The 15,083-nt window shown below is 50.8% G+C and overlaps 1 protein-coding gene across 2 annotated transcripts in view; it reads left to right on the forward strand.

The window, feature by feature from the left end:
* Positions 1-15,083, forward strand: part of TGFA (transforming growth factor alpha) — a 115,968-nt gene that overhangs the window by 25,955 nt on the left and 74,930 nt on the right. For both annotated transcript variants that reach the window (XM_055539728.1, XM_055539730.1), the window contains exon 2: positions 9,722-9,775. In XM_055539728.1, the coding sequence (XP_055395703.1) occupies positions 9,722-9,775 (54 nt within the window). The remainder of the gene's footprint in view (positions 1-9,721; positions 9,776-15,083) is intronic.

The following is a 15,083-nucleotide window of genomic DNA, read 5'->3' on the forward strand; positions in this document are numbered from 1 at the left end:
GGTGGTGAGTGGTGTGCACTCATGGCCTTGACAGAGCTGAGGGATGGGTCCGCCTTTGTTGGGGCTGCCAACAGACTACCTCTGCTGGGCTGAGGTCTGCACGGGCAGAGCCTCTGCTGATCCTGGGCCCCGAGGATGGCCATTTGGGCGCCACCGCAAGGCCAGGGGAAGCTGGGACAGGGCCAGTGGGCTTCCGTGGAGTGGGCGGGGCTTGGTGTTTGATTCCTGAATTTGCTGGCAGCTGTGGGACCCTGGCCCTGCAGGGAGTGTCACTGCGCCTCCCACTGGATCCCAGCCCTATGTCTGGTCCACTCTCCCACCCCTTCTTTCCTCAGGGACTCTGGGAAAGTCGAGCATGGCCCTCTGCACTAACACCTTGATGCCTCACATGAGGGTCAGTCGGCTGGAACAGGGTGTGAGCACCTCAGCTTGTCACAGCTTCCTGCAGCCTCAGAGCTCAGCACTGGGAGAGTGAGTTGGTGATTCAGCAGCCAGGAAACTCCAGGAAAGCTCAGTCATACTCGCCCAGCTGCTCTGCAGTCCCCTTCGAGGCCCTCGGCCTGCCAGGACTGGAACAGGGCCTGTGCAAGAGGAAGTTTGCCTCAGTCCCCAGCCCTGGTCCAGGATCATTGATGAACCTTCCACTCTGCTTCCTCCTAACAAGAAAGAGCGGGGCATGGATGGGAGTGGGCACAGGGCCTGTTTCACCCAGAGGAGATGCTTGGTGCATCCTGGTTAACTGTTTTACAGAGATATTTTGCTCCTGTGTGCTGTCTGCTTTGCGGGGTGTGGGGGTGGGGGTCCTCTCAGACCACCATATTAGCAGGTAGCCCTGTGCTGTAAGGCTTTGACCTGGGGCGGGTTGTGAGGAGCAGAGAGGAAGATGTGTGTGTAGCAGTGTGAGGCATTGCATCACACCTACCGGGCCTTAAGAAACAAAGGTTTCTCAACAATGCAGCACCCACCTGGTCCTGCCGTGGTCTCTGCGGCTTTCTCGTTTAGTCATTTCTTTTTCTTTTTAATTTATTTATCTTTAATTGAAGGATAATTATAATATTGTGTTGGTTTCTGCTGTACATCAACATGAATCAGCCATAGGTATATGTCCCCTCCATCTTGAGTGTCCTTGCCACCTCCTAGCCCATCCCACCCATCTCAGTTCAGTTCAGTCACTCAGTGGTGTCTGCCTCTTTGTGACCCCATGGACTGCAGCACCTCAGGCTTCCCTGTCCATTACCATCTCCTGGAGCTTGCTCAGACTCATGTCCATCGAGTCGGTGATGGCATCCAACCATCTCATCCTGTGTCATCCCCTTCTCCTCCTGCCTTCAATCTTTCCCAGCAGCAAGGTCTTTTCTAATGAGTCAGTTCTTTGCATCAGGTGGCCAAAGTATGGGAGCTTCAGCTTCAGTCCTTCTAATGAATATTCAGGGTTGATTTCCTTTAGGATGGACTGGTTTGATCTCCTTGCAGTCCAAGGGACTCTCAAGAGTCTTCTCCAGCACCACAGTTCGAAAGCCTTAATTCTTCAGTGCTCAGCCTTCTTTATGGTCCAACGCTCACATCCGTACGCAATTACTGGAAAAACCATAGCTTTGACTAGATGGACCTTTGTCAGCAAAGTGATGTCTCTGCTTTTTATTACACTGTCTAGGTTTGTCATAGCTTTTCTTCCAAGGAGCAAGCGTCGTTTAATTTCATGGCTGCAGTGACAGTCTACTGTGATTCTGGAGCCTAAGAAAATAAAGCCAGCCACTGTCTCCCCTGTTTCCCCATCTATCTGCCATGAAGTGATGGGACTGGATGTCATGATCTTAGTTTTTTGAATGTGGAGTTTTAAGCCAGCTTTTTCACTCTCCTCTTTCACCCTCCTCAAGAGCCACCCCATGTACTACCTGTTTATCCTGGGTCCCTGCAGTCAGTCTTTACAATAATCCCGTGTGGGAGATGGATACCTTTCTCTCTCTTTCATAGTGAAGGAGACCGAGATGCTGGCAACAGGCCAAGGTTGCATAACTGCAAGGACTCAAGTTAGGACCCTAGTGGCGTGAGTCCGAGACACTGAGCTGAGTGTGGACAGGTTGTGTGCAGGGAAGGTGGCTGGTGCCTGCCAGGAATGGGTGGGCGGAGCCAAGTAGAAATGGGGTTTAGGACCAGGTTATGAGCCTGAAGTCTCTGGGCAGGACTTCAGTTGGGCCTCTGTGAGCAGAGTTTAGAGGGAAGGGGTCTGGTGGTCCAAGTGCTCTAGAAGCTCACTGGCAGCAGGAGCAGAGGTGAAAATGCTTTGGTCAGAAAAACCAGTCGGGCAACTGTTGTGAAGACCCAGAAGAGATGATGGGGCCTGAGTTTTGGCAATGGCAGTAGGGATGTAGAGGGATGGATAAGATGGGTGAGGTGGAGGCAAGACTTGTGGGAGGTTTTGTGGCTTGGTGATGGGGCAAAGGAGAGGGAGGGGCCAATGATGGTATCTGGTCTTCAGCCCCACCTAGAACCCGGGAGGAGGAGTGGAGAAGGGCAGGAGACACGAGGTCTGAGGTCCAAGCCTTTGGAGAAGGTCAGGGTTGGAAACAGTGCTTGGGGCCTGGCAGTGGGACAGTGTCGATGGGAATGTGGGATTGTGGGCTGGCTTTAGCAGCCCATACTCATCTGCCTTCCATGTAGTATGAGAGAGTCCATTTTCCTCTGACTTTGCATACTTTATTTCATTTTATTTAATCCTTGCAATAGTCATGTGAGGAAGTGTTGTCCTTGTTTATGGATGAGGACACAGAGGCAAAGTGAGGTTAGATAACACAGCTAAGGTCTCACAGTTAAGGAGCGGCAGAGCTAGGGTTCGAACCCAGTCCTTACAGCAGGGCTCCTTTTTTCTCTGCCATAATAGACCCTGAGTTGGGATTAGAAAGTGGTACAGGGTTTCAGTGCAGACACCCATCTGCCTGTCTCTTCTACCTCCCTGATCCTGAAGGTTCAACCTGAACACTTTGGGTTTTCCCACCCACAGATATACAAACAGACATGGAAAATACCATGAGCATTCAAGTAACACTGGCTTATTTTCTAGGAGGTCGTAGTCATAAAGTATTGCCTTAGACTCATGTAGTTAGACTTTGCTGCTTCTGGCCACCCACGAGTCATTAGGAAGGGCAGCTGAGGGTCCCAAGCTCCTGGGCTGTAAGCTTCGAATATATCTTCAAGCCCATGTCAAGACTGCATTGAAAATGTAGAAATGGAACGTGCCCTTTTAGGTTCTAGTTTCGGATCTCTCCCATCTTCTGATATTCCATGGACATGCTGAATCGAAAGACAAAATTATAACAAACTGCGCACACTCACTGAGGCAAGCACACGCAGCCTTTTGCATGATCCTGGTTCAAGGCAAGGGATCCACCTGCACACAGAGCATCAGAATGAGGCCAAGTATGTCCATACCCCTCTTCCCCAGACAGATGGTTTAGAACGATGCCAGCCCCATATCATCCCAGAAGAAGGGACAGGGCTGACGCAACTCTGTCATTTAAACATAAAGAACCTGAGATTGAGAGCCGTGAAGGGACTTGCTAAAGGTGACACCGCTCACGGATGGCCCTAGCCTCTGGACTTACCTCCGTATCACAGCACATCTGGCTTAGGTCCAGGAGAAGAAGACTTTTCTAGAGTGTTTGTGTCCTTTGGCTGCGCTCCACAGGATAGGGGGAAGCAGAGGGTGGCTGGCTGGGCCCTGTAACATGAGCTGCCATGTCTGTCACTTACAAGCTGGGTGACCTTGGGCAAGTGACTTAATCTCCTATATCTGGACTTTCTCCTCTCCAAACTGGGAGCTTGAACAGTACCTGCTTCCTAGGACTGGCTTTGCGTACTGAATGAGACGATGCAGGGCATGTCGTAAGTGCAGAAATGTTGCTGCTATTACTGTTAATAACGCTCTCGGCCACAATAATACTTATGGCTGAATGATGCAAGGAGGGAGCTCGGGAGATGAGTCAGGCGCCCGTGGTCTTCCCGCCCACTGCTGCGTACAGGTGTGTACTGGTTCATATACAGGTTCACGTGTCTGTGGAGCTGTTTGGGTGCAGGGTCAGAACCTCACTTGGATGAGTTTGTCACAAGAGCTACCCACTTCCCTGCAGAGTTACCTCCTGAAACCCAGCACTAACCATTTCAAGTAATTTCTCGATAAGACTCTCCTGGGGTAGCAAAGTTTAGTCTGTGTTTTGAAGGCAGAGTTCCAGATGCTGGGATGGGGAGAGAAAGAGCCCTCTGTCCCGTGAGCTGTTCGGCCCAAAGTGATTCATTCTGTGTCACGTATTTCTAAACCCTCCTCGCCTTCCCCTGAGCTCTCCTGATCCTGTCCGGCCAGTTACTCCACACATTCCTCTGCTGCTTTGCCTGCCGTCCTCTCAAGCCAGTGTCACCGGTGTCTCTGTAAGCAGGGGCACTTGTGAACTGTCACCTCTTCCTTGGGGAGAAACTCTGCACTGGGGTGATTGAGGATGCCGCGTGGCTGCTTTCGATGCGACATTTATGGCTGTTCTCGCAGGAGGGTCAGGCACGGGTCTCCTGGTCTTACTGGTCCTGCCAGCTTCCCTCCTTGCCCCTGCCTGCTGTGTGTTCCCTTTTTCTTCCTAATCACTTCTGACCCTGAAGCTAGCATCTGTACCTGGCTATCAAACCTCTTGTGTTGAAAAATACTAAGTCACACAATATTGCAGGTTTTGCAGTTAAAAATCCTGCCATATTTGTAGATAAATTTCAGGTGTTGGAATATAATTCATAAGAGAAGATACCCTAGAACCTGGTACCAGAAGTTACCTTAGTACCAGCAGACCCTGGGTTCCCTGTGACCCATTTCCACATATTTTTGTCCCCTACATGGCTGTTCATGGGTGTCACCTGAAGACCTCGACCTGTAGGTACCATCCTCACTTCCTGAGCTTCTGCTCTGAGCCTCATGGCCCCGCAGCCCCAAGCATGGCAGGAGAGGAAGTGAGATCCTGGCTGCCCTCCACACGGCCATGCTCGCTTCTGCCTGTCTCTCCACTGGTTCCTGCCCCTCCGCCTGCATTAGGTCATTCCCTGCGGGCCTTTCCTCACCAGCTCCACTAAAGCTAAGACATCTTTCATCCAAAAGGACCTGCTGCAACCTCTCTCCCCCCTCCCCACATCTCCCTGACGCCAAAACCTCACCCTCACTCCTTTGCTCAGGAAGCCTGGCTTAGGGGATTTGAAAGTGGATGAGCTGTGGAGCCTTGATTTTCTCGGGCAAGCAGCTGATCTACACAGTAGAGTAGGTGGGAGCCTGGAAGCAAATACCAGCTGTAGTGGAGGTGAGAGCAGGGCATGGTCACCTCTGCCAGGGTGGCCGGGGGCCTGACAATGCCTCTTCCAGGTCAGGGCCTTAGAGCTGAGTGTCTGCAGAGGAGGTGAAGCGGTCACCAGGCTGACAGGTAGAAGAGGATGGAGGGTGTCCTGTGCTCAAGGTACAGCCAGGTCCCAACCCTGTGCATGCACGTGGGGCTGCACGGACGGGGCATCCTGCTCTGTGGTCGGGGGAGATGGGTGTCCAGCATCCATCGGCAACATTTCCCCTTGGCCCTGACCTGTGAGCTCCCAGGTAAGTAGGCTGTCCTCTCTCTGGCCATTCTTCCTGTTGGAAGCAGCCATCTGCATCCCAAAAGCTGAAGCGAAAGCTCTGCGGCCCTTGTCCTTCCTGGAGGGCCGCCTAGGGAACCTAGGCTACCTTGAGGCTGGGGTCCGTCTTTCACAAGGTCTTTCTTCCATTACGTGTAGATTTTCCCCTCGCCACCACCCCGCTTTACTGAGTTCACAATCCTGAGATTCCCCTCGTTGGAGCTATTTAGACAAAGTGGGATGCTGGCAGGAGCAACCCAGAAGGGATTCCTGCCTGGAGGGAGGCTGGCTGGATGGCCTTGGGGCAGACAAGGCCCGGCTTTGAACCTCAGGTGAGAGGCACCTGTAGCCTCTGATTCTCCATCTGAACTGTGCGTTGTCTCCCCAGGGCCACTGGCGGCGGCCATGCCTACGTCTGAACCCAAGCAGGTGCTCCAGGGAGGATTCCTGTGCCTCTGATGAGTCTCGGAGCCTGCCAAGGCCATGTGTTTCTGGCCTTCACATGGTCTAGCTGTTCCAAGCAAAGCCCAGGGGGCTGGAAGTCTGGGCAGTTGGGCTTATGGAGGTTATGCTGTGGGGAGTCTGGACGTTCACACCCTTGCTCCTTCTCGGTAGACCTTGCTCATAGTGGGGGGATTGGAGGCGGTGGAAATATCACAAGAGGCAACAGATGGAGCCTCTGGAAGAGATGGATCAACCTGGTGCCGAGGTCCCCTGAATCTGTTGTCTGGACTCTTTGGTGGTCATAGCTGGTACCTTCCAGTGTGTCATGACAACCCATGACAGAAGGACTGGTGTGTGGGGTGGTCATTAAACACTGTCTCAGGCATAGGAGTTGGATAGACTTGAGTCTGAATTGGGCTGCAGGAACTTGGGCAGATTTCTCAACCTGTCTAAGCCTCAGTTTCCTCATCTGTAAAATGGGGGTGTTTCCATAGACTGGACCAGAAGGCAGGGAGGCCGGGAGGAGCCCTGTGTCATGGGTATGCTGCTGCTAAGTCGCTTCAGTTGTGTCCGACTCTGTGCGGCCCTGGAGATGGCAGCCCACCAGGCTCCCCTGTCCCTGGGATTCTCCAGGAAAGAACACTGGAGTGGGTTGCCATTTGCTTCTCCAACGCATGAAAGTGAAAAGTGAAAGTGAAGTCGCTCAGTCGTGTCCGACTCCTAGCGACCCCATGGAGTGCAGCCTACCAGGCTCCTCGGTCCATGGGATTTTCCAGGCAAGAGTACTGGAGTGGGGTGCCAATGCCTTCTCCAATAAGTAATAAGTGTCATGGGTATGGTGAGGACTAAAGAAGATAAAGCATGTAAAAGCCAAGTGGTGGGCCTGGGACTGCCACCTGCCCAGTAAGTGGCACCTGTGCCCCTGTGAGACGTGACGGAAGTCAGACCCTGTCTTTTGGGTCTGGGACCCTCCTAGGGAGCCCACCACATGGTGAAGGAGAAGCAAAGGGCTCATCTCCCATCACAGGGCCCCTGCTGCAGTTGTGTCTACACAGAAATTGCAGAGAGAGCCCCGGGGCACCGAAGAGTTTTTCCGTGGGACTGTGGGGGATACCGGAAAGGAACTGTTCTTGTACTGCTCAACTTATGATCAAAAACCCAGTGTCCTTCCTCTGTGGAACATGGTGGTTTTGTAACCCCTAATTAGTTCCCGAAACATCTTTGCAAGTTCAGCAGCTGAGAGCTCCCAGGTAAGGAACCCAGGGGGTGGGATGGCAAATGGACTCGCGCCAAGGCTGAGGCAGCGCCCCTCCACACGCCCCGGATGCTGGGGAGCACCTCCGCTCCCTCCTGGCTGAGGTTGGACAGTGTGTGCTGTCTAGTCCAGGTTTTGCTTAAGCAGAGGTCAGCGTGCAGCCAGGAACCGTACTGACTGATGGACAGACGGATGGATACGGGGCTGGGACGGAAAGGGGAAGGAGATGCATTTGTTCATACACTGTTTGTGACAGGCCAGTGGTGCTTCCTCTCAAGAGGTTTGTTTACAGAGCATCTGTGAGTCTTTCCTTTCGGTTCCACAGGTCACTGGCCACCTTTGGCCCCGAGTGGTTTGTGGTGATGCCAGTAAAATCAGCTTGTGACAGGTCCCCAGCTGACTGGGTGAAACCTCTGAGACTTTTCCTTGCTTTCGTAGGAAACCCTCAGTTTAGTGCTTGGTGTGTCGACTACACACTTGGCCTTTTAGATAATGCCCAGGGGGGCCCTGAGACCTTGCTTCCAAAGGTAGTGTCTATTGAGCAGCAAGAAGGAATTACACAGGCCAACATGTGATTTCACTTTCTCTCCTCGTCCCCTTCTGCCACTGCCTCCTGGTCTCCCCCAACCCAACTCCAGCACCAAGTGTCAGGTTCGGGACTCTGTAGGAGTATTTGGGAAATTCATGCCAGGCTGGCAGTGAGAGCAGCCTGAAGCTTTTAGATATTTCTCAGGTCAAAGGCTTAAAGGGAAGTCCTGAGCAGATTGCCATATCTGTTCCAAGCATGTTTCTCCCTTGAGAGTCAAGGGCTGGCATGTCTACACCCTGAGAGATGGGGGAAAGGAGCTCTCACAGCCTGCGTGGCAAGGGGTGTACTGTTCCTGAGCCTTGGGGTGGGGTCACAGCACAGAGGTTTGCCTCTTTCTGTGCTGCCTCTGGGCTAGCCTGCAGGCGGCCCGGCCTCATTGCGTGACCACCACAGCATGTTTTTGCAGTTCAGTTTTAGGGAATCATTCTTAGTTCATGCTGATTGCATAACTCCTAGAGGTTCCTTCTTCGACAGAATTGTGCTGCTCTGCTTCCTCTGGGGCTGTAACATGCAGGCGCAGAAGGTCATCTGCTGGCCGGGGTGGCTTTGGAAATATGCGACCCTTGTGGTCCCAGAGCCTCCTGCTCAAGTGGGCCCTGGGCTTGGGGGCTCATGCCCACACAGTCACAGTCTGGACATACTTAATGGTTTTCCTTTCACATTATAAATGTGAAAGGAAAATGAAGTTCAATGGGACAGTGGGGTGTGTGCAGGGCCCTGGGGCCTTGGCTCCTGTGATCCCACCTACTGCCACCTCCCTGCCTCCCCTGGGTGGGTTCTCACCCCTGCCACCTGGGACCTGGACACCAGAAAGGCTGGAATGAGGTGTGTGCCCCTCCTGGGTAGGGCATGGTGGCAGCTGCCCCATCGAGGCTGGTCGCCCAGCTGCGTCTCTGTGGAAGACGGACATGGGCGAGCCTCTCCTCTCCCCTAATCCACGTACCCCCGGGTAGATGTTGCGACACCCTCAAGGTCACCTGCCCACGGTGGGTTGGGGCAACTGGTTTCTGGGAAGAAGAAACCTCTGATTGGCTTCCCTGCCCCCAGCTGGGTCGCTTACATCCGCACATCCATCCCCCTGTTGGCGGACCCAGCTGTCTGGGATCCCGTGCACGCCTGGGTACTGTTGCTGGGGCCCAGGGTGCCTCTGGGGAGCTGGGCTCACCCTGCAAGTCTCCTCACACCCCAGAGAGAGCAAGACCAGAAAGAGCACGTAACAAGTATCATGACATGCTCAACATCATGTACATACTTAAAGCCACCGAACTGTGCGCTTAAAAAGAGTTAAGATAGTAACTTCTATGTATATTTTATCACAATAAAACATATCTATAAGGTGTTTTAAAACAAGAAACATCATGACAAGTGGAGAGAGAGAGACCAGGAAAGAAAAAGCTTGAGATTTTAGTAATGCTAATAGGCACTTTTTTCCTGCTTTTTGCACAAAGGGTCCCACTTATTCATTTTGTACTGAGCTTCCCTGGTGGCTCAAGATGGTGAAGAATCTGCCTGCAATGTGGTAGACCAGGGGTTAGGAAGATCCCCCGGAGAAGGGAATGGCAACCCACTTGCCTGGAGAATCCTCATGGACAGAGGAGCCTGGCGGTCTACAATCCATGGGGTTGCAAAGAGCTGGACACAATTTAGTGACTAAACCACCACCACTCTGTATTATGTTGCTACGACTGCCTGTTGGCCACTTTGTAAAATATCAACTCTTTCCCTTGAGAAGGACCCATCCTTGAAGGCTGAGAAGTTGGCTGCTGGCCAGACTCTCACCTGTCTTCTTTTCTTCCTCTTCACAGGTATTTTCTTGGCCGTGTGCCAGGCCCTGGAGAACAGCACATCCGCCCTGAGTGGTGAGTCCCATCCCATCCCCTCCACGTGGGGTGGTGTATGGAGAACGGATGGGAGCAGCCCCTGGCTGCTTTGTGGAGCCTCTGCTACAAGCTTCCCCCCGGCCTCCTGCCTGCTGAGCTCCCATGCATCTGCCTCCTGCACGTTGTCCCAGGGCCTGGGGAGTGCTCCTGGGAGGTCTTAACCGCCGACCCACAGCGACCGTTCCCTGCTCACCGAGGGTGCGCCCTCTCCCAGCCCTGATCCCAGCACAGTCCCTGTGGGCAAGGGTGCCGGCAAGCTGAGCCTCATAATCCATCTAAAGAAGAACCCAGATTCCTAAACCCTCTTGTCTCCTTCTGCCTGGGAATCTTTGTTTAGTTATTAATACTTTCCAGTTTCTCCTTGGACATTTGTAGTCGCATTTCCTTTTTTGCATTTTGAGATCCTGGGTCAACAGATTGGAAAGTTGGGAAACGTTGGCGGCAAACTACTCGTGGGCAGAGGCTGACAAAAGCGTCCCCTGCGACATTTGCTCACAGCTCTTAGCATTCGTCCATGTGCACTAATATTTTTATACAATTAGTCGTGGTGAGGAAGTGATTTGGGTGCCTGCTTTTTAAATTCAGGGTTTGGAGTTGTGCTTTTTTCCATGTGGCTAGAATGTCTTGAAATGTATCCTTTTAAAATGTTATAATGTTTCATTCAAGTGGACACGTGTTACAGTTAGGCTTTTCCCATGGGATATTTTTGTTGTCTTCAGTTTAAATTATAATGCTCCTTCTTGATGCCTAGAAACTATTTCCTTCTTTTGGATTCTTTCCTTGGGATATAGCTCTAGGAGCAAGAGTATATATTTACGATTCTTGTAACAAATTGCTAAGTAGCTTTCCAAAGGAATTGAGCCGGTTTTTATGTCAGCAGTGTACCAGTCTGCCAGTTTCTCTGTTCACTCGTTGACATAATGTTCCCATCTGTTACTTCAGTGGCCCAAGCTGCGTCTCCCTAGCTATTTCAGGGAGGTGCCAGGGCAGGAGGTGGTGCTCTGTATTCATACATCCTCAAACCACCACACAGTGTTCCTGGTACTTAGCTCTTCTCCAAAGCTTTCCATCCAAACATAATAGATGCCACTGCTGCTCCCACTGGATACCAGCGCTTCTGCAACCCCACAGTCTCCACCCGGAGCTGTTATCCTTGATGCACTTGAACCTTTAAGGTGTCTGAGGTACTTGGTGACCCCTGATGCCACAGAAGAAACTGCCTCTCGCCCTGTGTGTTATACTTCATTGGGACTGGAGGTGGAATCGCCCGTCCATTCCAAAGCAGTGCTTTGGCAGTCCAGGGTCTACTTGAGTTTCCATGAAGTAGTTCTTTCCCTTTTTAACTACTTCCCCCATCACAAAGGGCTCAGATGTGCAAATGCAGGGGGGAGGGGATAGCTTTGTGACCCTTGCTAGTTTCACAATTGACCCAGCCCTCATCCTGGGATGCATTTACCCTCCTGGTGCACCCCCAGCCCATCGTGGTCCTCACTGTAGGACCTGGTGGGCCAACATCCGGGTTCCCCTCTGAGTCACTTGTAGGTGACAGTTTGTGGTGATGCAGAGGCCGATGCTACCCCCAGGGAGACGGTTATCTCACCCCCTACACCCATTCCATCCATCACACAGGAAAGCTAGGGGATGTTGTACCTGAGCCAGTCCCCTTAGGGGCCTGCCATGGCTCCTGCTGAGGCCCCTTAGGATTCCCTAGGCTCTTCTGGGGAGACGTGGGAAACCTGTGATATTTATCCAGAAAATGATATTTATCCAGAAAATGCTTGTTGCGGTCATGACTGACCTCTGCTCCATGTTTCTTTTCTGGCCTTGCTTCTGTGAGACGGTCTCAGGTTGATATCGGACATACTCTCCCCCTGACGACTTAGGTTCAGAAAACAGTAGGTGGGCCTGCCCTTTTGCACACGACCCTGTAACTGGCTGAGTGCTGCTCTGTGGCCCAATGTGGTGGGTGAGAGCTGGGGTAGGGCCACACCTTCTAGTGTGCAGGGGTCATTGAGATCTTGGTATTGGTTGGTGACATGTGGGAGCGGGCAGGGGGCCCACCAGTCTGGCCTCTTGCACTGCTCTCTGATGGGTCACTTACGTGTGGTACTTGTGCCCCAGAGAGGTTAATGGAATAGTTCTTTCCATGTTTGCTTGCTCTCTGCCCTGCCCTGCTGGACCAAGATATGAATCCAGAGAGAGCTGGGTTAGTTAGTAGACAAGTCCAAATGGTGATGGCCATGTCAGAGCCACTTGTCCAGGAGCTAGGGCTTTGTGACTAAATCAGGCTTATTTATGTTTGCTCAACTTTCTTTCCCTTTAGGGTGACCTTCCCATTTCCTGGAAGACTCCCCAGGCCCTTGTAGGCCTTGCCCACCCCACCTGAACTCTGTCCTCTCCGGACATGGCTGAAATCTTGTTATGGGTACAGCTCAAACTGGAGACCCCACCAGCCACACCCACCACACTAGCATTGAAATATATGTGTGTTTACCTCTTGGATAATTCAGCAAGCAAAACTATATGTTAATGTTTATAATAGAAATCTTCAGACATAGAAAAGGAGAAATAATAGCAACGTCAATCCCCATGTATCCATCACCCAACTTCAACAACTAGCATCTCTCTGCCATTGTTCCTTCATCTATTTTCTCACCTTTTTGAGTGTGCTCTTTGTTGGTATAGTTTAAAACATAATCCATTTCTCTTGTGACTATTACTTGTGTCTAACAGATAAGAACTTTTAAAATGGAACCATAGTTCAGTTACACCAACAAAAGCAATAGTAATTCTTTTTTATTAGATTCTTAAATATGGAGGGTAGATGATGCTGAACTCAAATTTGTGGCATTTTATTTAATTCACATTGCCTTTGATGTTTTCATATTTTGCTTTCTAGTTATATTTCCTTTCAGGTCAACACTGCTTTTATAAAATGTGCTCATTTGTATACTGGGTGACTGACTTTCACATCTAGGAGTGAAAGGAGTCCCTCCTAACCCTTATGCTCTGGAGGTTGGTGGGCTCATTTACTGAAACTATCTAGGTGTGAAGATGGGTAATTTTAGGATAGAAGCTATGAGAGCTTCACCACATGCAGATCTCTTCACTCTGAGAGTTAATTGCAATGAGAAATACTAATGAACACAAGAAGGTTTTTGTACATTCCTGATTGATGGTGCTGGAACAAAGGATTGCAGACTTACTCAGAATTAAGCTCTAACATTTTGATGGAGCAGCATAGACAGAAAATTGCAAACTCCACATGCTAATCAAAAGTGGAATATGAACTTGAAGGAACAGGGGCTGATCCCATGTGGCATTCTTGTGCTTTCCCCCCAAAAAGGTCCCGTGACCTCATGACTTCATAGTTGCTCTTGGCTTTCTTGTTTGAGGTTTCATTGGTTTCTTTCAATCCTCCTTTTTATAACCCCCCAAATGTGGAGGGTAGATGATGCCAGAGGCATGGAAACTGGCATTATTATCATCAGAAATGCTTCTCAGACATTTGCTTTGGGTGGGACATTGGAGGAATACATGCCTCAGGCTGGAGGTGGGAGCCCTGCGTGTTAGACCCATCTGGTCTCAGTTCTGCCGTGTCCTCAGGCAAGTTATTCATCTGGTTCCTGTTTGGATGTTGGCCTTGACTTAGGAATAACCTGTGAAGTTTTTCACATGACCACTGTGATGGATTGATGGAGACTGCTTAGAAAGCTTTGATGAGGATTTCGAAGGCAGCCTTCAAAGTATCAGTTCAGTTCAGTCGCTCAGTCGTGTCCGGTTCTTTGTGACCTCATGGGCTGCAGCACACAAGGCTTCCCTGTCCATCACCAACTCTTGGAGCTTACTCAAACTCATGTCCATCAAGTTGGTGATCCTATCCAGCCATCTCATCCTCTGTTGTCCCCTTCTCCTCCTGCCTTCAGTCTTTCCCAGCATCAGGGTCTTTTCCAATGAGTCAGTTCTTCACATCAGGTGGCCAAAGTATTGGAGTTTCAGCTTTGGCATCAGTCCTTCCAATGAATATTCAGGATTGATTTCCTTTAGGATGGACTGGTTGGCTCTCCTTGCAGTCCGAGGGACTCTCAAAAGTCTTCTCCAACACCACAGTTCAAAAGCATCAATTCTTTGGCGCTTGGCTTTCTTTATAGTCCAACTCTCACATCCATACATGACCACTGGAAAAACCATAGCCTTGACTAGATGGACCTTTGTTGGCAAAGTAATGTTCGGAATGTATGGCGGTGGTCAAACTTGCCATGACCCTCAGATACGCTAGTGGTGGTGTGACTGCCCTGTGTCTCGTTCTCTCGGAGCCAGATGCTATTTTACATTCAGGTTCTAACATTATGGGCTTTTCAGGTGGTGCAGTGGTTAAAAAAATCCACCTGCCAATGCAGGAGATGCAAGAAACTTGTGTTCAGTCCCTGGATTGGGAAGATCCTCTGGAGTAGGAAATGGCAACCTACTCCAGTACTCTCACCTGGAAAATTCCATAGACAGAGGAGTCTGGTGAGCCTCAGTCCGTGGGGTTGCAAAGAGTCAGATGTGACTGAATAACTGAGTGTGTGTGCACGCATGCATACACACACACATAGGCTACATTGTAGTTGCTGGACAACTTCTCTGTCCTTGTCTCCACCACAAAGGTGACCCCACAATGAGAGCCTCACAGTGACAGACGGCAACCACAGCTGACTGCTTAGTGTGTGATTTAGAAAATCATTGCTCTAAGAAGTCGGTGGTCTGCGGGCCAGGACAGAAAATTTGTATCTGGTTGGTTGTCAGTTTGTAAAGCTTGCAGAGGAACATCAACTGGGGGCGAGGTGAGGATGCCAGCATCTGCAGCTTAGAACCTCACACCTTTGTGAGGAAAGAGTCGCGGCCTGTCTTCAAAGGCACCTTTTCATGCTCCTGACTGGGGACAGAATGCACCCTGGTTAAGTTGTTGGGTGGCTGCTTGCTTAACCCTGCGCCATGTTGCCTCGTTCCCAGGCTGCCCATCTGGTTCTCATATTTTCATGAGACTCATTCTGATGATCCAGGGGTGTGGTGAGGGCCTTGCTCAGACACCTGGGAGCCAAGCTCCTTCTGTTCTTTGCCTAATTCCTGGGTGATTCAGGGTGGTTCTCTAAGCCTCTGAATTTCTGCTCCTTCCTCTAGCCTGTGTCTATTGACACCCACTTGGAACCAGGAAATGTTGGAAACCTTATTTAATTTAGCATCTGGGAGACTTTTCAAAGGTGATGATGAAAGACCATGGAACATTCATGGTGGCATCATTCAG

This window comes from Bubalus kerabau, chromosome 11 (assembly GCF_029407905.1).
Source record: "Bubalus kerabau isolate K-KA32 ecotype Philippines breed swamp buffalo chromosome 11, PCC_UOA_SB_1v2, whole genome shotgun sequence".
Classification (NCBI taxonomy): domain Eukaryota; kingdom Metazoa; phylum Chordata; class Mammalia; order Artiodactyla; family Bovidae; genus Bubalus; species Bubalus kerabau.